At 35.5% G+C, this 24406-nt stretch overlaps 2 protein-coding genes across 2 annotated transcripts in view; both read left to right on the top strand.

Moving 5' to 3' along the window:
* Nucleotides 1–16934, top strand: part of LOC110454163 — a 223410-nt gene extending 206476 nt beyond the window's left edge. Inside the window, exon 5 of the mRNA XM_021503538.1 lies at nucleotides 14325–16934. Within this exon, the coding sequence (XP_021359213.1) occupies nucleotides 14325–16384 (2060 nt within the window). The 3' untranslated portion in view covers nucleotides 16385–16934. The remainder of the gene's footprint in view (nucleotides 1–14324) is intronic.
* LOC110454174 lies at nucleotides 4296–11867 on the top strand. Its single transcript, XM_021503551.1, has 3 exons — nucleotides 4296–4974; nucleotides 9810–10137; nucleotides 10845–11867. Exons 2-3 carry the CDS (start codon nucleotides 9831–9833, stop codon nucleotides 10907–10909), a joined length of 372 nt encoding a protein of 123 aa, XP_021359226.1. The 5' UTR covers nucleotides 4296–4974; nucleotides 9810–9830; the 3' UTR covers nucleotides 10910–11867.
* Nucleotides 16935–24406: the final 7472 nt, after the last annotated feature.

The following is a 24406-nucleotide window of genomic DNA, read 5'->3' as shown; positions in this document are numbered from 1 at the left end:
CCAGACGTTTGTTATTTGCAATACAAACACCGCCCGGGCTTTCATCTGTGTAGTAAACTGTACTGAAGTAACTTATTCTCATAGNCCAATAAAAACTCTTTATTTGTTAAGATGTGTGTGTAACTAACACAATGCTGACAAAAATGTTAGAATATATTAATTATTGGCGGAGTGACAGTGTTTTGAAATTATAAATTCCTCAAGGATACGCTACTAATTGTTATTTGTAAAATCGGGAGCGCACGAGCTTTCATCTTACCATTAGCATTAGACTTTTAAACTTATCAGAAAAAAACGTTTAGTTGCTGATATATATATAACACCAGTGAAAAATTAGAACAATACGTTATTTTTGGCATAGTTATGTTGTTTTGAAATTAGTTACTTCTCTTACTGCTAAAAATTACGCATGCTATTTGTAATAACGGGTTTGCTCCGGCCTGAACCAGTTTCATCAGCTCTACCAATTCAGTTGTTAAAGTATATGTATGAAATTATCACAATTCTGAGAAATGTGAGAGTATGTTAAAAATTGGCATAGTTATGGTGTTTTGAAATTAGTTACTTATCAACTGCTGAAATCATGCGTGTTATTTGTAATATTTGGTTCTCCCGGGCTCTCATCTTTATCGTTAGCCAATAACAACTCTTGATAATTGTTTAGTTAACAAAATGCTGAAAAAATGTTAGAATTATTAGAGGTGTTTTGGTGTTTTTAAATTAGATAATCTTCAGCCAAAGGCTAAAGCTGAAATCACGCTTTTTATTTGTAATATCGGGGTCGCCCGGGCTTTTATCTCATTCCTTTAGTTCCTGATACCCATATTGCACCGGTGAAAACAATTAGCCGGTGTTAATTATTAGCACAGTTATGTTGTTTTGAAATTAATTACTTCTCAACCATATACAGTACCGCTGGAAATCGTGTTATTTGTAATATCGGGTTCGCGCGGGCTTTCACCAGTTTCATTAGGTCAGCTAAAACTATTCAGTTGTTAAAGTATATATAAAATTAACTAAATTCTAAAAGAAAATTGTGAGTTTATGTTAAAAATTGGCATAGTTACGATGTTTTGAAATTAGTTACTTCTCAACCATAAATAGCTGCTAATTCACACATGTTATTTGTAATGTCTGGATCGCTGGGGCTTTCACCTGTATCGTGGCCATTTACTTATCTGGATGAAAATATGTTCAAACTTTTATTTAAGGCGCTTGTTAGACCACACTTAGAATATGCCTCTAGTGTATGGAGTCCATACAGGAGCAAGGATATTGATTTAGTTGAAAACGTCCGGAGACGAGCTACCAAGATCATACCTTGATTTAGTAATTCCGTCTTTTCTTATTGCAGAGTTACCTGCTCTTGTGAGCAGGTATTGATTGTTACGTCACTTGTTTGTGAGAGTAACGTCATTATTTTTTTACAAAACGACGTAATATTCTCACACAAACCAATGACGTAACAATCAATACCTGTTCACAAGAGAAGATAACTTTGCAATACGCAAAGACGGAATATGAAGTATACAGAGCGTCTGCAGAGTTAAAATATCCAACCTTAAAGCACCGTCGGATGCGAGGACACCTAATAAACGTAAAACGTTTATGATCCTAGAGTGACTAGAAGCATGTTTCAGTGGGATATTAGTAGTGGAACAAGTGGGCATTCTTACAAACTTAAAAAAAAACCACTGTCACCTTGATTTAAGGATATTTTTCTTACTTTCCGTGTTGTTGATATATGGAACAGTCTTCCACATAATGTCATTAATTCATCTAATGTTATACAGTTTGAAATTGGTTTAGATGAGTACTGTAAATGTGAAAATATAACTTCTAATTTTTAGTTTTAAAAACTGTTCAATTGACACTTGGGAGTATATTTAATGTCAATTTTGTTGTATATACTGATATGGATATAGAGGCTTGTAGCCTGCTTCCATAATGTATCATAATAAATCATATTAAATGATTAAAGAACTATTTCGGTTTCCGATCGTGGAAACTATGGCAATGAATCATGATGTCACAACTGATAGTGAAGATGACATATATTGACATTTGACATAACTAGGGGTAACCAGAAATGTTTGCTAACTAATATAGCAGGTTAATCCAACGAGTCGGGAGTAAGGAAACCTGTAGGGGTTGTGGGAGAAAATGATTTCAAAGAGATGTGTACACGTTATGTGCTGCATCGAATAGGTACATTACGATATCATTAGTCTTCTATTTTGCAGAGACGTATATACATACGTCTCTGTATTTTGGCACCTAAAATAGTGATTAAAACCACGGAATTGGATTAGATTTGCTCTCTAAGTCCGTGTTAAAACCAATAGATTTAATGTTCTTCATGTAAAAAGTAAAGTGTAACAATGTTCATATATACAATTCGTCAATTTTGTATCTAATATACAATCATAGTATAACATATCACAGCGATTAATTTATAAGTGACCAAGATACAGTAAAAGTAGAAATTAGTTATACCGGAATCAACTAGAAAGTTAAGGTTTTGAGTTGTATGTAATCATTAATTTTAAAAGGCAAATGGATTCGAGTTTGCCAATTACCCGGGATTTCCAATGCAATTGGGCCCCTGGCCCATGGATGAGGTACGCTAGAGGACTCAAATACACATGTCCCTTACGTAAGCAGCTCTTGAAGTAGTTCTCACACCAGCACCATATGTACACATACGCACCCAAAAAATATTGTCTTAACTTCCACCATAAAAAAAAAAGATTCAAAATAGGTCACGGTATATAATTAGTTTCCTAGAGTTCTTACCACGATCAGTTAAATTGATAAAAACATTTTTTACGTCAAAATTTAACGTTGTATATACAGGAATGAAGTCAAAGTATGTTTTTTTATACCTGGATAAAAAGTAATTTCTCAGTTACATAGCCACGGATAATAATGTTGAAGCGGAACTGGAATGGGTCGTTTGCCTGCGACCAGGATACTCACACAATTGGCAGAGGATCCATCGCCGGAGAATTCACGGGGTCCCGGGTTCAAATCCCGGTCTGGCCGTGCATTTATCTTTTTCTATTATAAAATATTTTTCTAACAAGATGTTGAAGTGTTATTAAAAGAGCTATGTCGGGTTGCTATGCCTATTTCCTCAAAGATGAGACCGCTAGTGCACGCGTACCACCGTGTACTGTTAATGAGGTATTTTTTATACAGGTAGCTATATCGGAATCCTGTGTCTAAGAAAAGATTAATGTAAACAGCCGAATTCAAGGCCATGGTTATTGATATATGCGTTTCACGATAAAGACTCAAAAATGCTTATTTCGCATTTAATTCTATGAATTAAAAAAAATAACATGCTGTATGCAGAGACGTATATATATTACAGTGTAATATAAACACAATTAAGATCGTACAATCATTACCAACAAGTTTTGAAAGGATTTAATTATCATTACTACTGCCTGCGCCATGCCGTTACCTGCTTTCTTACAAAACACACATCTTGATTTTATTTTTCCTGCACCTATGAATGGTAAAATGATATATGCAATTTTCGAATAGCATGTCTTACACGTGTATTGCGATCCTTACTTTGTGCTGCAGTATTCCTGCATTTCAAACAAATGAGACTATCCTCAACGGTGAATTTTCCCATATTTATGGTAATGTTTGTGGCTTGGCTTTTTTTTTATTCTGACCCAACAATCCCACATTTTTTTGTGTATTTCAGCATCCTTTGTTTGTGTGTACACAATAGATAAGATTACTAGTGCCAATTGGAGGGTAAAACAATTCATAAATATCTTTGAAGATGATGTCTTATCTACAAAGCGTAGCTGTAGTGTACACGTGTACAGTGATTTGTTGACATGATTCCATAGAAGATAAATCAATAGGTATGTTATTAAAATATAGATAAAATGTACCATTGATTTGAAAAATATTTAATTACTTAATGAAGAAAAAGGATCACATGCCTAAATATTCTAAAAACTAAATAAAGAAAACAGATATAAAGGAACATCAACGTGGATTCGAGTTTTCTCCGTTCACTTCGTCTGGTCACAAGTTAACTGTGTTACACATTCGGCTACACCGGACATAGACGAAGATGGGAATACAAACTGTTTTAACCCAAGAAACACGTGTCGCAGTTAAGAAACTCGCTCACCCCTGTTTTTCATTATTTTGAGCACTTTTCCAAAGGAGGACCACTTTTCTGGAATACGATTTGTTTTTGCATAACATCACAGAATAAAAAAAAACTTATTCAAAAGTTGGTCCTCGGATGGGAGAGTGTTGAAAGTATTTTTTAAGTCTGGAAAACCCCGTCACTTTCATAGATATAGTGAATATGGCTATATTTGCGGTATCATATTAAGAAAACCTACTATCTCAGCAGTTCCAAAATTCATATTCAATTGGTTTTATATCTATTCTATGCATTTTCGCTGCTAGAAATTATTTACTCTTTAAATCCGTTTTCACAAATGCCGACTTAGGGAAATATGGACAGTTTTCCACCATATCTCTTTAATGTTAAACCACGGACTTAGATAACTAATCTAATTCCGTGGTTAAACGAAGTCAAGAAAAAAATCTAAGAAAAAATGAACTAATATAGACTCCAACAGTTGTATTATTATTGTATTTATGCTATGACGATTTACAGAAATTTAAATTACTCCTGTGAAGTAGAGATGCATATATATATCACATAATATGATATATTGATCTCTGCGTGGAAGCGCTCCATGAGTATGTCAGTCTCTTCAAAACCACGGACTTAGATAGCAGATAATCTAATTCCGTGTCAAAACATAGAGATTTTTTACCGATCGGTACTACCGCGCGCTGTGTGCCATCGGGAACCAGCACAACCGGCAAGTCACGATTAAGTTTGCCCATTTTACTTCCGCATACGGCTTGAGGACAGACATCTTTAATTCATTCTCATATCCACTGAGCTACCAGCGACTGCAGGTAACTGTTACATGGCATTTCTCTCAAAGCTGTGTGAACGTGTGTATGTTTATATCATGTAGGTAACCGCTAATGAATTGATTCCGAAACTCCCCTGATGGCCACAGGCACAATTGTCGAATTGAAATTTGTTGTGTTCGAAACCGTTATGACAACTGAAAATAAACCAGCATCTCTGTGGTAATATTTAGAATGTTGCGCAACAAGGTTTCCATTTTTTTGTGGCGTAACTTGACGTAAAACTCAAAGGTGTATTTTTTTCAAACTAGTCTATCGTCTGAATCCCAGACCTGAAACCAGTGGCAGTGATGTGTTTATCATGTCTCCTGGCACGTGTGTCTATTTTTAGCGACAAAGCAGACGATCAACGTCACAACAAATAGGAAAATCTCGTCTGGCTACGACCTCGGGTAAGGAAATAAGTGTTAACGTCGTCATAGCACCAAAAGGGGGAACAAAGTTGTAATAGGAAATATACTAATAACGTGAAGGTTACCACTTTTCATTTATATGATCATAGAATGATTCACTGATGCAGAATTATATTCTACAATATTGTATCTATAGGATACTTGGGCCGATTTCACTTGGGTAAAATCGGCTTGGACGATATAACCAAATACCCTACATGTAGGTGGTGTTATGGGTACATATATATGGTTGCCTTATTTCATTGAACAATGGATCGTTATACTTGATATGAAAAGGCCGATTTGAGAGGAAAAACAGAAAAGATTTGAGTTTACTTTAAAGGGAACTGGAGTAGGAAGAGCATGATTTGCGATGACCTTTTCTGAAATTTTAAAAAGTAGCAGTATATGTACTCGATCTTGGTCCATATAGTTGTGCATGTTCAATTTTGGAACTGATCACTGTTATTGACAAACTACATGTAATACCATAGTAACTGTTCATAAATGTTTAGAAACAATTATACTGTAAAGTCATACATTCCCTTGCCTAAAATATTCATAAAAGCGTCTTCATGCAACACTCAACGAGTGACTTCAAGCAACGACAAGTAATTTGCTAGACAAAATCTTTGAAAATACTGATGAAAGCAATTAAGCGACCTCAGGAAATATGTTGTTCATAAGACATTATAAATACACCGGTATACCAAAACCTGATTTGACTGAGTTATGATGGACTGAATTCTCACAATCTGTGGTGATATATGTGTGTATTGAACTGTACAGTTAACAAAGTGTCATCAGAAAAAATCTTAAAGTCAGCATCATCGAAAGATATGTTATTCACAACATGTCTGTGATGCAGTTATATACCAAATTTCAGGTCGATTGAATTGAAGACACTCATTTTCGGTTGAAGATGCTTTTTAGCAACAATGTAAAATATACATGAAACCACAGTTCCTTGTTATTTTTTGTTTTGTTTGGCAGAGTATTTATTATAAGCTCACCTGGTCCTTTAAAGCTCACGTGGTCGGTGAGAATTAGATTTAGTCAAATTCCAATAAGTGGTTAAGAAGGAGAAGTCGGTTAAAGACCTTGGTTCGGACCAAGGTGAGCTTATGCCATACCGTGGCATCTGTCGTCTGTACGTCAACAATTTCTTTAACCGACTTCTCCTTTTTAACCACTTATTGGAATTTGACTAAATTTGACTGGAAGCATTCCTAGGTAGTGTGGATTCAAAATTGTACAAATGGTGGGGCTGACCCCCCCGGGCTAAGGGGGTGGGGCAAAAAATAGCTTATTGGAAATGGTTGAGATCCCCACTCTGTAACCATATATACAAGAAGAATGCACATATGCTTCCAGGATGGCCCCCGGGATCTGGTTCCACCCTTGGAGACTTAACCCCTGGGTCATAACTTTGAAATGGTTGAGATCCCCACCCAAAGACTATATATACAAATGCTGGGCATAAAGAGACGAATGCAATCATATTATAATTGACCCTGGGGTCTGGCCACAACCCTAGGGACCTAGTTTCTTAGTCACAGCTTGGAAACAGTTGAGATTCCCACCCCATAACCATACAGAAACTTGCTGGGCATGACCAATCTAATGCTACAAGGTTTCGCCTTAGGGTCTGGCCCATTCCCTTGGATCTTATTAGGAGAATATTTTGCCATGGTCACTTGAGATATCCAGGTGAGCAATACAGGCCCTATGGGCCTCTTGTATTCATCTGTTCTGTGCTCCTGAGTCTCGGAGCTAGTTTTATAAACAAAACCCTTGACTAGATCACACAGAAACAAAGCACAACTTATCTGTGTAGACTGCAAGCATTAGAGTTAAAAAAACATGTTTTTATATTAATAAAACGTCTACAAAATAATTTATAGTTTGTTGACACTTGGCTGGTTAATACCACCCCTAGGAACAAATTTCTGATCAGCAATTCTGAACAAAATTAATTTAATTAGAAAATGCCAGTAAAAGTAAAAGTAAAACTTGGTTAGAATAATTATGATGTCGGATGGCAGTTAGATGGTATGAGAAAATAAGATCCTTCGCTATCTTCAGAGGCTGGAGGGGTGGGGCCAAAATGGGGAAAATGGTTAAAAGTTCAAAAATCTTTATCAGACTCGGATGTTGTACAATCAAATACTCGTCATGGATAGAAAGGTCCTTAGGTGCATCACATGTACTATCCTTGTCTGTCAATACACCTATAATATTATATTATAGGTGTATTGACAGACAAGGCTAGTACCTGTGGGTGCATTATCTAAATTGTAAATTTCATTATCCCCCAGGTCATCTGCTCTTTCTTTGGGAGAGGGTTAAGTTTACTATAGTTTGTTATTAGAAGAACTTTCTTTTCAGAGCGATAAGTATGTTCAATATTAAGTTTACGAGTGAAAACAACTCGCCTTACGATATATTTACATTCGTTTCCACCGGATGTAAAGCGACGCCTCACGTCAGTTCACTTCCAAAGCACAACATTGCAATAGGAGTTGTTCCCCTTTGTACGGTCCGAGCTAAAATTTGCTTAGATTAATGGCTTGGCGTGGGATAGAGGGAGAATATTTTCGAATGCATGAGATTTATGGCTCCCGTGGTGTGAGACATGTTTCAGTGTGAGTAAGGATGTCTCGGCGTGAGATTTTATTTCACGCTGTGAGAGTTGGCAACCCTGGTTTCATGTTTCATATGACATGAGTTTTATCCGATCATAAAATCGAACGTAAACTGGAATTAAGCGTTATGTATAATGTCTCCCCAGAGAATAATTCCTCCATGATAGGTAACAGATGATTATTCTTGGCAGTAGTATGGACTGATGTCTTGAACTGATTTTCACGAGGTCTGCATATTGTCAAGCTAACCAGGCTTTTACCAGATAGGCCACATGTAATTTTTCCTGTGGTAGTTTGTAATCAGAGTTTTGATTGGTCAAATCAACAAAAGTGATACTTTTCACTTTTATAAAATGAACAATTTTCAATATTTACTGGTAAAAATGTAACTAATTATATTTCTCAATACATTATATCAAAATAATTAATTTGAATAGTTTTTACTGTTTTTTTCCTTTGGTGACATATGACAAGTTTATATTTCATTTTGTTTACATGTTGATTTCCACATCACATCTCAACAATGAAATTGAGCTACCAGTACCTATAATATATAACTCAGGTGACTGCTAAGGCCATTGGGCCTCTTGTATAAATAAACTTTTTTAAGCCGCTCTCGGCAGGAGCCTGGCGGCTTATTGATTTTGTTTGTGGGTGTAGAAGGAAGTTGTGTGGTGTGTTGCGCATGTTTTTCATTTCTATAGTTAAGTTATCGTAAAGAGAAAGAAAGAAGCTATTACCGCTCTTGTTAACTATACCACATGTTACATTTACTGTTATTTTAAATAAATTTGAAGTGTGAATTTTGCTTTTATTAAATTCATTGCATTTAAATTAAAACATATAAATTAAAATGAATGACTTTGATTTATAGTCAATGTCATTTGGGTCAAATATGTTTTTAACCTTTAAGCAAATTCTTCTGAATAACCAAAATGCCATGCATTTTTAGCTCACTTGACCCGAAAGTAAGATTTTACTTTAAACAATTTCTTCATAATAACTAAAAGGCTTAGGGTGCTGATATTTGGCCAGAAGCAAACTTAGATAAAGTGCTACCAAGTTTGTTCAAATAAATGACCTTCACACAAATTCAGGGTCACAGAAGTGAAATATTTTAAAAGCTTAAAACAACTTCTTCTGAATAACAAAAATGCCCGGGGTGATGATATTTGACCAGAGGCATGCTGTGATGAGGGCTTCTAAGTTTGTTCAAATGAATGAACTTCGCCCATATTCAAGGTTACAGGAATCAAATTTTAAACTTTAAACAACTTATTCTGAATAGTCAAAATGCATAGGGTGGTGAAATGTGACAAGATGAAAAGCAATATATTTTGTTTATGTGAATGACCTAGTTTGACACATGTTCAATTTTACATCTGGTCAATTGTGTATGAACCATTAAAAGTCATTTTCATAATATGGTGGTGATATTTGGCAGGTTGCATTCTGGGATAAAGGGCTATAAATTAAAAATTTGTTCAACTTAATGTTATTCTTTGACTTTCAAGCTCATAGGGGTCAAATGTGTTAAAATCTTTTAACATTTTCTTTTGAATGACTTTGAGTCAAGACACTTATATTTTGCCTGTAGCTTTATTTAAGTCCATTTCTAAAGTTACAAGTGTGAGATTAATATCAAGTGAACGACACAGGCCCATTTAGCGTTTTGTTTGTTTAAAATCTGTGAAAAATACTGATTATTCCTGTTCTTGTAATACAATGCCTTGAATGTTCCCAGGTATTGTCATCAGGGTTTCTACACTTCATGTTTCAGGTTTGTACAGAAACATCAGAAATGGCTTCAGATATTCCAACAGAGGCCAAAGACATCCACAACGAATTGGTGTTTTATCTTGGAAGACAGATTAAGAAGGAAGAATTCCATGAACTTAAGAACCTGTTTAGTAACAATAATCCATTAGCCCCAACCGAGGTTGAATTGATTAAAAACATCTATGACCTATTCACCAATCTTATGAGATACAAAACAATAGCTGTGGGAGACTACACACAATTTGTACGGAAACTTGAACTTACAAATCTTGACCTGGTGGGATATGTGAACGAGAAAGAAAATGCAATAAAAAGCATTGTTGATAGAGGTGAGTCAGACTAACATATTACTACATGTCTATATCAATAATATTTTATCAAAATTAAGGTACTCTGCATAATATACCTGTGTAAAATTAGTTTTAATTCAATCATGATAATGATTTTTCTTTTCATTTCCTTTGAAGTTGTTAAAACCTTGCAGATCTAGAGCGACCACAAACTACATATATGTTGGTGTTATATTTCATGACATGAATCCTTGTTTTATACACAAGGTGTTTCACGGGTGTCTAATAATTTTATATTGGGTATCTATTAATTCATAGGTACAAGCCCAGAGAGGAAAAAGTACTTTACACAACAACCAGGATGTGACTTAGATCTGGTACTATATATAGACACTCGAGGGTATAGACATATGAATACGTTGAGAAGTTACAGTGGGGACAATGCAATTAGTCTAATTTTTGAGGCAGTCTGCCCCTTTATCAAATCAGATATATGAAACAAGCGGTAAAAACACACTTACTACTGAATTTCTAATGCTGATGTAGAAACTTATCCCTGCAGCTATATAGTTAGCTAATAGAACCAAAAACTTATGAGAAAACAATGAATGACAAGGTAGAAACTGGTACTTTTATCTAGTTTTCTAATGATCTTTGACTTATTATTGGTAGATCTTTGTTGTATGTATAGATAGTGTACAGGTTATATTTACTGAAAGTTACTGACATATTTGCTTTACTTACAGGTCCATCACCAGCCATGCAACCAAGGCCAGGAGATCAAGGCCAGCAACAGTCTCCAGGTTTGTGATCAGTACATGTTCAGTGGAATGTAAAATGTAAAGTTTGGTCTAGTGAATACTATGTTAGAGGAGGGATGTACTTGTACACACAAGTATACATGTAAGAACATATTTCAGTGACACCCATGCATTGAAAGGACTATGTAACAGTGCTGGTTGTTCAAATCGCTTTTTGTCTGTAGTTTCATCAGTCAGGAAGTCCATCATTCCTTGTCTGAACATTTTTTGCTGTCTGTGTGTCTGTCTGCTTTAAGAGTATTCTGATCAAGTTCCATAAAGTCCAGGGTTTTCTGATTTTTCGCCAGTAGGACTTGAGATTGACTTGAGATTGAAATCTATAAAATTTCCTCATATTAAAGACCTTGACATCATTTCAAGGTCAGAGGGTCAAATACTTGAAATACTTGCAACGACAATTATCTGAAGAATAAAAAGGACCTGAGCCATCATATTTGGATATGTTATGTAAATAGGTAGTGATAACCTTGTTATGGATTATATACTTGGCCCATATAGTTCTGTATGTTCCAATTTCAGAGTTCATGAGCTCAAAATTCATGTTGCAATTTGATTTCCACAACTTCCTAGTTACCTCAGTACCAATATTTGTTCAGAAAGAGAAAAGAAAAAAACCTACATACCAGCATGCGCAACATTCCATGATATTTGAGCCACGATCCCTCTGGGATCTCAGGTGTACTGTTACACTTTCATCATGGTGTCAACAACATCAAGATAACTAGCTCACTTTAAAATTACAGAAATGGAATCATTGTTGTAACGTCTTTCTGATCGATATAAAGATGGTAATTATAGAATACAGAACTCGTGTTACACAATCTTTGTAATATTTTGTCATAGTTCTATCAGTCCAAGTATATAAGCCTGCGTTGTATGTGTATGGTGGATGCAACTTAGTTAAAATTGTATTGAAAATAATTTTATGAACTTATTAGAATTGGAATGATTTTGATTGTAAGTATACATGTTTTCCATCTGTTTCCAGATCCGGCTACTAGGATTGCTACAACAGCAGACACAAGCCAAGCCAAAAGTAAGTTTGACAGCTGCAGTGTTATCCACAGGCCTATATAGCCAGACATACCATCTGATTATATTTTACTAGCAGTTTTCTTTATGAATTTGAATGAAGAAACTAAGTACAGTGGAATGTTCTGAAAAGATATACAACAGCCAGACCAAGTGCAAGAAAGCTAGTATCTCCACCTTATTGTCAATTTATAGGAATACATGGATAGTCCAGCTATCTTTGGTCTTAAGTGACTGGATAGTCAAGTAGCTTCATTATTAAACTTATGGAGATATACACCTCTTTGAATTAATTATAATTCCAGTTAAACAGATCATCAGGTGATTTGGTGAATCGTTTATGTAAAAGATACAGCATGGCTATTTTGACATAACATTGATATAAGGTGTTTGTGAGTCAGAAGACAAGTACCTGTACTAGTTCTGTCATGTATACATGTAATGATATCTACTAGTGCACTATTATGATCCATGGTTTGGTAACTGACTTGTCAAGTTTAGATCACTGTGTAAGATGTAAGTAGTAAGAAAATTATCAGGAATAAATCATCTGTTTATAATTCAGATTGTGTCCTACCTATTTAATGTAAATCTCTTATTTTACAGAAATCCATCGGGACTTAAAACCCATGATAGGTGAGTCTTATCTACTGGATTGGACATGGTTAGAGAAGAAACGCAGCAGATTTCCTCAAAACTTGGACCAGAACAACATACACCATCTAAAGATATATGAAAGTAGTTGTATAGTTCTATTTGAACAAGAATCTTGGTTTGCATATCCACAATCTGATTGAATTTATTCTTTTTCTATTCCCACACTATTTGATGTAGGATTTGACAATAGTTCATAACAGGTCATGTTCTGGTGAATGTTATAACAGCCAATCATTGAAATGCCCTACAAAAAGTATCAATATTTCAAAAACATGTAATTAAACATGACTTCTGTATTGAAGGTCACCAGGTCATGACCTCTTGCCACGTCATCATATCTTACATCATAAATATTGTAGAGGAATAGAATGAAAGATTACGTTATCATATCTTACATCATAAATATTGTAGAGGAATAGAATGAACGATTTTGTTTAAATCAGATTGGAGTTATAAGCTCATCTGGAACAAAGTACCAGTGAGCTTTTGTGGTGGTGCTTCATCTGTCGTCGTCTCTGTCTTTGATCAATTTTCGCTTTAAATGACATCTCCTAAACCGTTAAGCAGAATTGAACCAAATTCTCAAATCCTTATGCCAAGGGAATCAAAAGATTTATAGATAAAGGGGGTCCCCTTTCTGCCACTGGGTGCTGGGGGCAGATTTGCATGAAGTGACATCTCCCCAACTAATGGACAAGATTTAACAAAATTGTTTTCGTAGCATCTTTAGCCCGTGGGGATCAAACTTTACACAAATTAAGAGCTGATTCTTGGGGGTTGAGAGTTTAAGGATCAAAAGAGGTTGAATTGGAAGTTTAACTTTAAATGACATTTCTTCCAAAATTACATGGCAGGTTTAAGAAAATTGCTGTGGTAGTGTCCTTTACCCATGGGGATCAAAATTTACGCAAATGAATTAAATCAATATGAAGGGCTGACCCTCTTAGGCACTCTCCTCCCAAAGTGTCGGTCAGATTTCAACTAGATTTCCAAAATAGCCAGGTGAGGGATTCAAGGCCATAAGGCCTCTTGTTCTGTAACAACTATAAGTTACATCATTCATGATTGTGATGTCTCCGCAAGATATTGAACATCGGATTACTGGCTTACTAGTCTGACCTCTATCTATTGGGCTAAAAGGTCTCATAGCTCATTTGATAGAACACAAGACAAGTAAAACAGAGGTCCTGGGTTTCATCCCTAGCAGAGACATTAGAAATAACTACTTCTCTTAGAATAAACATGCCATGACTTAGTATTGGAACATAAATGAATAAACATTAATTTAGAAAGAATTTCAATTGATAAACACTATTTTACGGCTGAAAATACCACATTTTGTGACGTCATACTAGACGTATTTGTGACATCATGATTCATTGTGATTTTGAAAGCTCTGGAAACTGATTTTTGTTTACATAATGTTTTGTGAGAATGAAGTTTTTAAGTTTGTGTTGATTGGTTAGCATAGCCGGTTACATATTTTTCCTATGATTGGTAAAATATCAGTCGATATATTTTATGATACTAAAATTAATTTGTTCATTCAACTCCTCCTTTACAAATGATTCCCTACAATATTCTGTATTTGAAAGTAAAATGAAAACAAATCTCTGATTAAAGATTAAAGTTATATCAGTTTCATTCTTAAATATCAGTTTCACACACTTACAACTTCTCACCCTATATTTTCTATTTTATTTTTTCCCCATGCAGAAACAGCCAAAGCAAGAATTAAAAAAGAAAAAGAGAAAAAATTCTACCCCACCAAAGGTTTCTGTGATGCTAAAGAAAAGCTCCAAAAGAACAGGGTTGTTGTCATCAAAGGAAATACGGGAGACGGTAAAACAGCAATCGCCGTTCAACTCCTTCATTGGCTGAGCCAGGAGCAGCAAGCTGGACAGCCCCTTCAACTTCACGAGATTAAGAAATTAGATTTATTGGCTCCAAACTTAAAACTGATCACTTTTATTGATGATATTTTTGGTGAGAAAGATGTAATGTGTAAAATGGATGTACAAGAGTGGAACAAAAGAATCGAAAAAGTAAAAACACTTTTTCTTGACGAGCAAAAAGAGACCAATTTTCTTGTCATCACTGTTCGCAATGAAGTATTCAATTCTTTAGAAAAACGTTCTTTGGAAACAATTTTTACCAAAGACAACTTAATTGATCTTAGCTCTGAGACATACAAAGTTGAAGAAGAGAAAAAAACACTTTTAGAGCTGTATAAGCCAGAAACATTTTCCTGGTCAGAAGAAGAAACTAATCAAGTTTTAACTTGCGCACCAAACATTGGATTCCCGCAGTGTTGCCAGCTTTTCTACAATTCTGAAGAATTGCAGAAAGAACGAGTTAGATTTTTTGCTAATCCTTTTCATTTCTTGAAAGAAGCATTGTCAAGATTACAAGAATGTTCTGCACTTTTGTATCTCTTCCTCCATGACGGAATGATAAAGGTAAAAGATCTGGATCCAAACAATACAAAAATCAAAGAAAAATGGCTGAAACAAGCCTTTTCAATAAAGTTGATTGGTAAATATGACAAAGCCTCTTTGTTTAATGATAATATGGGAAAAGTTGGATTTATAAAGGACAGTTTCAATGAATTATTAGGCTTTTTGGTAAAGAAGGAGAAAAATTGGTCTGGTGAGGATGTGTACAGATTTAATCATGATTCTATTTATGTTGCTGTGGCACTTTTGTATGGAAAAGCCACACCGATTGGCTACATACAGAATTGTCCCAGCATATCCCTCAGTTATCTAACAACCTCAGACACAGCTACAAACATGATTGTCATATCATCTGATCATTATACAGAAATGTGTGAGCGTCTACTCCGAGAGTTTGAATGTGAGGAGAAACGATATGGTACTAGTATTGGCTCTCTAGATGTATGGAATGATCCTGTATTTGTTGAAAGATTTGTCGGGTTGTTGAATGACAGAAAATATGATAAACTTGATGTGTTGAATAAAGCATGTCATTTTGGTGCAGAAGAATGTGTTTTATCTCTTCTGTGTGAGGGAGTAGAACCTGACAAGGTGACACCATTTAGAGTGTTGTGGGGAGGGAGTGTGAAAGTGTTACGTAAACTACTGGAGTATGACGTCACCCCTACAGCGAGGGATTACAATGACAATGTCCTACATAAGGCGTGTTATTGGGAGAGAGAAGAGATGGTGACGTTGTTATGTGACACTTACCCACACTTGGTACATGACACTGATAGTGTAGGACGAACCCCGCTCCATGTTGTGGCATGGAGAGGAAACTGTTCTATGTTACAGACACTGGAGAGGTATGTACTTAACTCCTTATATAGAGTTGACGACCAACAACACAAGTGTGAGTCGGTACATGGTCGTGTGGTTCATAGGAACTGTGTGTGTGCTCAGTACATGGCTCAGTTAGTGGATGTGTACGGGTGTACGGTGTTACATGTGAGTTGTGAGTATGGTAACAGGGAGGTTTGTTTATATTTATGTCAGTCATACCCAGCACTAACTACAGCTGTAGATGAGGACGGCCGCCATTGTCTACATTACTTAGCTAGTGATACATCAGATGTAGACTGGTTCACTGAGTGTGAATCTCATGTTAAACGACACCTAGAGTATACAGGACGTAAGTATGACATCACAACCATACTTGACAATAAAGGGGAATCTGTTTTAGACAGAGCGAAGGAAAGGGCGTCGTTCTGGGCGAAGAAACGGGGGACAGAAAACAACCCTATGTTAGATCATCTTATTCAAGTGTTTGGTAAATGAAAATGATACTGATTTCTCAATGAAACGTACAATTATAATCAACACAAACCTTTTATAACAATCCTGTGCAAAGCTCATGTCATGATGATTTGTTTTAACGACCACATTTTATCGGTAAATATTATAAATTGTGATGAGTTTTTCAGTCCCAAATTTTGCCGATCTTCTTTACGCTCCGTAAAAATACGGCCCGGGGGGGGGTCCTCTATGAGGTGCGAGATTTTGTGTGTTTTTTCTTTGGAAAATCGTATCAGATTTGAAATAAGAATATGATGTTTTATTCTGTTAATAAGAATATGATGTTTTATTCTGTTTTAAATATTACAAACATTGTCATGTTATATGTAATTTTAAATGTGCTGAAGCATTTTGTTAAATGCTGTGGAAATATTTCTTCCCAAATGAACCCTCAGTAGCAGTAAACTTTGTGATGAATTGTTGATGCATCTTAATGATATAATGATTAACGTTATCTGTCGCTAATTAATGATGATTAAACATGATGTCTGGAGTAAACAGTGTACAGTGAATTTCACATTTCATCTTAACAGACTTTATTTTTTTGTAATTTTCTTTTTATTCAAGATTTTTTTGAGAAAGTCAACAGAAAAAGGAAGAAAAGGAAAATCTGGTTTTTGAACTACAGCTCAATAATAAACAGAATTTTGTGTTTAGATTAAGATTATAAGATAAGCTTCTGTATTAATTGTAAGTAAGGTGCTTTCGGCTTTAAACTGCAAGTAAATACAGCCATATAAATTTACCCTTGGGTTAATTATACTAAGTTTCCTAAAAAAAGTGGCTGAGAAATGAGGGTAATACTCACGACAAAATATATTTACATCTTAGAATAGATGAACTATAATAAGTTCAGACAGAAACTTCAACTTAAATTCACAAAAAAGGGACAAAAAAGTTAGAGTTCAGGCAGGATTCAATACAGGTATGGTAAAAGGGACATAACTGCCAAAAAAAATAAAAAGTCCTTGTGAAAACTTAGTGTTTGCTGACTACATGTATGTGCATCAGTGTATTTTCAAAATATGGAGTGAGAAACTGTGGGAGGAGATGTATTTTATCTACTGACTTGATGATATAAAATGATATAATTTTGGCTTATAATTCCAGGAGGTGGTTCCATTTTTTCCATTCTTTTTCCAGTTTTCTTACATAATTATCCCCCTTGCAACATGCTATATATTTTTGTACAGAATGATGGTCTTTTATGCTGTTAATTAAAGCATTTACTGACAAAGTGTCTTGAAGGCATCTTGTTTTATAAATATAGTGTTTGATCACAATTAAAATTTCATTATCTAGTCTGGTGCCTATTCCTGACTGCGACACTATTCCGAAAAGGAAGGATTCCTTATTAAAAGAAAATGGGATAATTTCTTAACAGACTTGTTAGCATAGTCATTTTAAGGTAACCTATATATCAGATCCCATTTTGGAGTCACTGTTAACTCCTTTGGGCCAATCAGACATGATAGATTCATTTGACTGTTTCTGCCTTTAGTCTAGTCTCTTGTTCAGTTGTTGAGGTTATATGAGATGAGAAACAACAGTCAAACTCTGCAGTTACCAATAAAAAAATACATGTATAAGGAATGAGTGAAATTTTAGGTAAGCTCAATAATATCTTTTTCACATTCTTGTACAATTGAAACGTAATAAAATAAGCAAATTCCAGTATGATTTTAAAAGCAATATCATTCAGTTATTTTTTTGTATTTTTTTTTTTTGTATTCTGTAGCGTATGAGGATTTCAAGTGAAAATTAGTTGTAGGATTTCATATTTGTTTCATGTTAATCTGTTGAAATTAGTGAGGACTGTGATAAATTTGCATACAACGAAAAACTAGCAAATGAAAACTGTTCAATAAAAAACATAACAAATATTTGTCAACAAATTCATTTGCTTGAAATGATCAAAATTACTTTTACGCTAAAAAGATTTTTTTATGATGGCCCATAGAGACAAATGTTTTACTAATCAATTCAAGTATGTTCTTTCATTATCATATTTATTATCATGACATGTTTTTAACTGCACATTTTTAACAGATTGTTCAATTTTTTGACATTTTATGTATTTGTTTTATTTAATTTTTTAATTTAAAACAACTTCTATTAGAATTTTCTTTGTAGTCTAATGTAGGATTTATTGGGTGGTAAATTGCTTACTTTTTTCGATGAAAGCTAATTATGAGAGGAAGGTCACGACAAAACAAGATTTCATAGGCTTGTTCAGGAGTGAAATATATGACTCTTTTATAAATGTATGTGATCACATTAAGCAAGATCCAGAGTGTATTAAACAAAACTGCACATTTATGTATGTTTCCTAATGAGTACATTTTCTGGGCAAGCTTTTGTAATTATTCTCTCAAACCATGATACAAATGAAGTTACTGAGTGTAGTGAGATTATTTCTCTTTTGTCTGATGTATGCATAGTTAATCCTTTTGTCTGATGTATGAGTATTTAATCCTTTTGTCTGATATATGAGTATTTAATCCTTTTGTCTGATATATGAGTATTTAATCCTTTTGTCTGATGTATGAGTATTTAATCCTCCATGCAGAGCAGAATGGATGGAGCAAGGCTGATGTGTTAATAAAATAGATTTTTTTTAAGATAATAATCCCAAAACCAAAATTTACAAAACAAAAGATGGGGGGGGGGGGCTCTGCACCTCATGCATTCGCTTGTGTAGAGAGTGGTGCATGTTTATATTGGGTATATTTTATTGTTTATCTGTTGTTATCTATCTTAGCTGTCTGGTCGCTCGGTGTTATAGGAAACTAAGAGACTGTTTTTAACTGTGATAACATGTGGCGGCCAGATACTGTGTGATAAATTATGACTGAATTTTGAATATTATAATTACCATTTTATATGAAATATTTAATACTAATAAAAAGTTTGTTGCCATGAACAGATTTTGATAATCTTCATGGATCTGTAACTGAAACGACTGTTGATGATGTTGACATATATGTAAATGTGGAACAACTGGGCCAGACTTTTACCATTCAGAAGCTATAGATAGCTTAGTAAGTTAAAGCGACAGTATAATGATCGGGAGTCCTCGGCTTGAATCCTGGCCAGGCCCAGTTGTATTTGTAAACTCAATAGGTTAGAGTGACGGTGTAGATCAGGAATCCTGGGTTCGGATCCTGGCTTGGCTCAGTTATATCTTTATACTTTATAGGTTAGAGTGATGGTTTAATGATAAGGAGTCCTTGGTTCGAATCCTGACCTGGTCCAGATATATTGCTGTGCTCAATATTTTAGTTAGAGTGACGGTATAATGATAAGGAGTCCTGGGTTCGAATCCTGGCCTGGTCCAGTTATATTTTTTATTCAGTTCTGCAGGGGCTGGTTATTAATAAATAATTTCTCACAGGTATAACTATGCCAGATCAAAGTTTTGAATGCATTATTACATGATTAATTTTGATTTAATCAAAATGTTCACTTGTTCCAGAATTTATTTTGTTTCATTTCATAAGGAGTATTGTTTTAAAAATGTAACATCTTCTTAATTTTGAAAGTAAAAGCAATGTTGTTTTTCCCCTATATTTAATAATTGTCTGTATTCTGTATATACCAAATGACTGTTACCTTTACAAAAGTAACCTTATCTGTCTGAACAATGAGACAGATGATACTTTTGTATGTACTTTAGAATTATTTATGATTTAAGTGTCATAATAATTTGTATCAAGTGAAAAAAACGTTTTGTGCTTTCATGATGTAATATGTTTTTCCGGGAATATATTCATCAATTGAAATATTCTAATATAGTTTATATTTGGATAAATAAAGAAAATGTGTTTCAGAGATAATTATAGGATATGGAAGTAAAATGTTTTACTGAAATATCATGTACACATAAATGTATTTGTGAAAACAAACACATGATATAGTGTGTATTATCCAAACAATTTGTACAATAAACATATTTGTATCTAGAATTATTTTTTTTAATTTACTTTCTCACTTGGTCTAAAAGATCATTCTGAGTTCATGCCATACAGCAGCTTCTGTCGTCAGTCAATAATATCTTTAATAAGGGCCATGCATCAAAGATGTGGGTGTGTTATAGCAATCACGGTGTCAGTCAGTCTGTCTGTCCATCCACACTTTCGTTTCTGGAGATTATCTTGGGATCTGCAATACTGATCTTTCTGAAATTTGACATGGTGATACACTGTGAAATGTACGTGTGCAATAGGTGTTCAAAAATTAAGGTCAAGGTCACTGTAACTAAAAATGAATTGGGGAATAGGGTGTACAGTCCTTTTATCGGAATCCAAAATTCTTTTTTTTTTTTTCAAATTTGACACGGCAATCTACTGCGATATGTAGATATGCAATAAGGGTTCAAAAAAGTGCTAAGGTCAAGGTCAACATCACTTACTAAAAAATAACTGGTGTGGGTGGGGTTTGGTCCTTATTTTGGAATCCAATAGTTTAATCTTTATGAAATTTGATCTGTGATATGGACAGTATGTAGATGTGCAATAAATAGTTTAAAACTTTTGAAAGTCAATGTCACTTTTTTATAGAGAACGCTCTTGCGTGAGCTTCATAGGTAACACGTACACATACACGTAAAAGGAACCCGTCATTTGAAAATGTACCATGAAATCCCATAGACCTAGCAAGCCAATTCACTTGCAAAATTTGTGAATTCGTGCGTGCACAAATTCCGTTTATGGAAGCCGCCATTTTGGATCCACCTGATGTAGAACAATTTACAATAAATTGAATCTATTTCAATACAAAAACAAACGGTCTCAGCAGGGTCGTATATATACTGTCCCTGGTCTCAGATAACGTTTATTTTCTTGTTCAATTTCAATTTTGCTATATTTGACATATTCTAGGGGTGCAGAGAGCGAGAGGAATCGTAACTCCTGGATATCGAGACGTAATTTATGATTCGATGTCACAACACCCCCTCCAAGTTTTATTAATTTGTATTTCAAATGATTACATCTAACTTTTATTTGCAAATGACTGCGATGAAACACGCGGTACTGTGTCTCAGCATTAGAATTTTCCGGACGAATATCATTTGAAGATAAGAATGGACATACATATTTCCAATCAGATGACTGAAGAATGTTAGGATACGTTTTTTAACTCTTTACGTTAACGTTACCGATCTACTGAACCACAGACTTAGATAGCCAGTCTAATTATGTGACTAAACCAAGCTCTGCCTATCATGAGACAGACCTAACACAGGGACCTTATTCGAACAAAGTGTAGAAGAGATTGATGCACATTCATTTTTGTTACAAACCGCTCAAAGAAAGTGTCCGATTAGATTAAACCAATGTGAATAACGTCTGCGTTGCTGCTTGTTCAGATAAGGACCTAGATAATCTAATTCCGTGCTCAGATATGAACATTTCGTAATACGTTCTTGACGTATGCAGATCTGAGACATATGTTACCTAAGAGACGTGCTGATGATTTAAGTCTCAAGCTTCACTGACAAGATAAACATTTACTTGTAATTTACTTGTACTCGAATCATATGTGTGAGTTCACCACGGGAGGGCGGAGTTACCGATACTAAAGGTGTGGTTTTTACCTTCGGCAATAACAAGACTGAGACTAGGTAAAACCAAACTTAACGACAACATAATTATTATGAATAAACAATATCACCTAACTGTCCAAATTGTAACGCAAACGAAACAATAGAACATGTCTTTTGGCACTGTTACAAACACAAAGAAGCAAGGAAAGAATTAAGAAAAGAGTTAAATGAAAATAATATTCCAATTACATCAATTAAAGTCCTTCTGGCAATGAAAGAATCAGAAAGATCGACTATATGAACAGAATTTAGAGGCATGCACCCGAGACCATTGGTCAAAGGGAAAGAACTCTTATGAAACTTTTCCCTTTTTATCTATAAACGTGAATAGTCTCACGAAATCCAGATTTTTGGCTTTTTCATAGTTTTTTTATGAAAACACCGAGAAAGAAAACACCTTTTTTCTATGCCTTATCCGTTTAAGTTTATTGTTAACAGATTCTTATATCTTTAAAATGCTATATCACAGAAATTAGAAATCAATCAGCAAAATAATAATCCTTTGCCGTCCTACAAACAAGGGAAGTAGATTAGAAGTGACATACCAGACACCCTGCGGGTGGGACAGTCACGTATAGCAACATATATACTAGACACCCTGCAGGTGGGAACGTCACTTATACCAACCTATATACCAGACACCCTGCGGGTGGGAAAGTCACGTATAGCAACATATATACTAGACACCCTGCAGGTGGGAAATTCACGTATAGCAACATGTATACCAGACACCCTGCGGGTGGGAAAGTCACTTATAGCAACATATATACCAGACACCCTGCGGGTGGGACAGTCACGTATAGGAACATATATACCAGACACCCTGCAGGTGGGAACGTCACTTATACCAACCTATATACCAGACACCCTGCGGGTAGGAAAGTCACTAATAGCAACATATATACCAGAAACCCTGCAGGTGGGAAAGTCACGTATAGCAACATATATACCAGACACCCTGCAGGTGGGAAAGTCACTTATACCAACATATATACCAGTCACCCTGCAGGTGGGAAAGTCACTTATATCAACATATACACCAGACACCCTGGAGGTGGGAAAGTCACTTAAAGCAACATATATACCAGACACCCTGCAGGTGGGAAAGTCACTTATAGCAACATATATACCAGACACCCTGCAGGTGGGAAAGTCACTTATAGCAACATATATACCAGACACCCTGCAGGTGGGAAAGTCACTTATAGCAACATATATACCAGACACCCTGCAGGTGGGAAAGTCACTTATAGCAACATATATACCAGACACCCTGCAGGTGGGAAAGTCACTTATAGCAACATATATACCAGACACCCTGCAGGTGGGAAAGTCACTTATAGCAACATATATACCAGACACCCTGCAGGTGGGAAAGTCACTTATAGCAACATATATACCAGACACCCTGGAGGTGGGAAAGTCACCTTTAGCAACATATATACCAGACACCCTGGAGGTGGGAAAGTCACTTATAGCAACATATATACCAGACACCCTGGAGGTGGGAAAGTCACTTATAGCAACATATATACCAGACACCCTGCAGGTGGGAAAGTCACTTATAGCAACATATATACCAGACACCCTGCAGGTGGGAAAGTCACTTATAGCAACATATATACCAGACACCCTGGAGGTGGGAAAGTCACTTATAGCAACATATATACCAGACACCCTGGAGGTGGGAAAGTCACTTATAGCAACATATATACCAGACACCCTGGAGGTGGGAAAGTCACTTATAGCAACATATATACCAGACACCCTGGAGGTGGGAAAGTCACTTATAGCAACATATATACCAGACACCCTGGAGGTGGGAAAGTCACTTATAGCAACATATATACCAGACACCCTGGAGGTGGGAAAGTCACTTATAGCAACATATATACCAGACACCCTGGAGGTGGGAAAGTCACTTATAGCAACATATATACCAGACACCCTGGAGGTGGGAAAGTCACTTATAGCAACATATATACCAGACACCCTGGAGGTGGGAAAGTCACTTATAGCAACATATATACCAGACACCCTGGAGGTGGGAAAGTCACTTATAGCAACATATATACCAGACACCCTGGAGGTGGGAAAGTCACTTATAGCAACATATATACCAGACACCCTGGAGGTGGGAAAGTCACTTATAGCAACATATATACCAGACACCCTGGAGGTGGGAAAGTCACTTATAGCAACATATATACCAGACACCCTGCAGGTGGGAAAGTCACTTATAGCAACATATATACCAGACACCCTGCAGGTGGGAAAGTCACTTATAGCAACATATATACCAGACACCCTGCAGGTGGGAAAGTCACTTATAGCAACATATATACCAGACACCCTGCAGGTGGGAAAGTCACTTATAGCAACATATATACCAGAAACCC

The sequence above is a fragment of the Mizuhopecten yessoensis genome, unplaced genomic scaffold (assembly GCF_002113885.1).
Source record: "Mizuhopecten yessoensis strain PY_sf001 unplaced genomic scaffold, ASM211388v2 scaffold7713, whole genome shotgun sequence".
NCBI lineage: Eukaryota > Metazoa > Mollusca > Bivalvia > Pectinida > Pectinidae > Mizuhopecten > Mizuhopecten yessoensis.
This window is presented reverse-complemented; position numbering and strand designations above follow the sequence as displayed.

Coding starts and splice junctions, on each gene's coding strand:
- LOC110454174 (XM_021503551.1), top strand. CDS start 9,831: ATGGCTTCAGATATTCCAACAGAGGCCAAAGACATCCACAACGAATTG. Junction 10,138..10,844: donor AAAAAGCATTGTTGATAGAG/GTGAGTCAGACT, acceptor CTTTACTTACAG/GTCCATCACCAGCCATGCAA.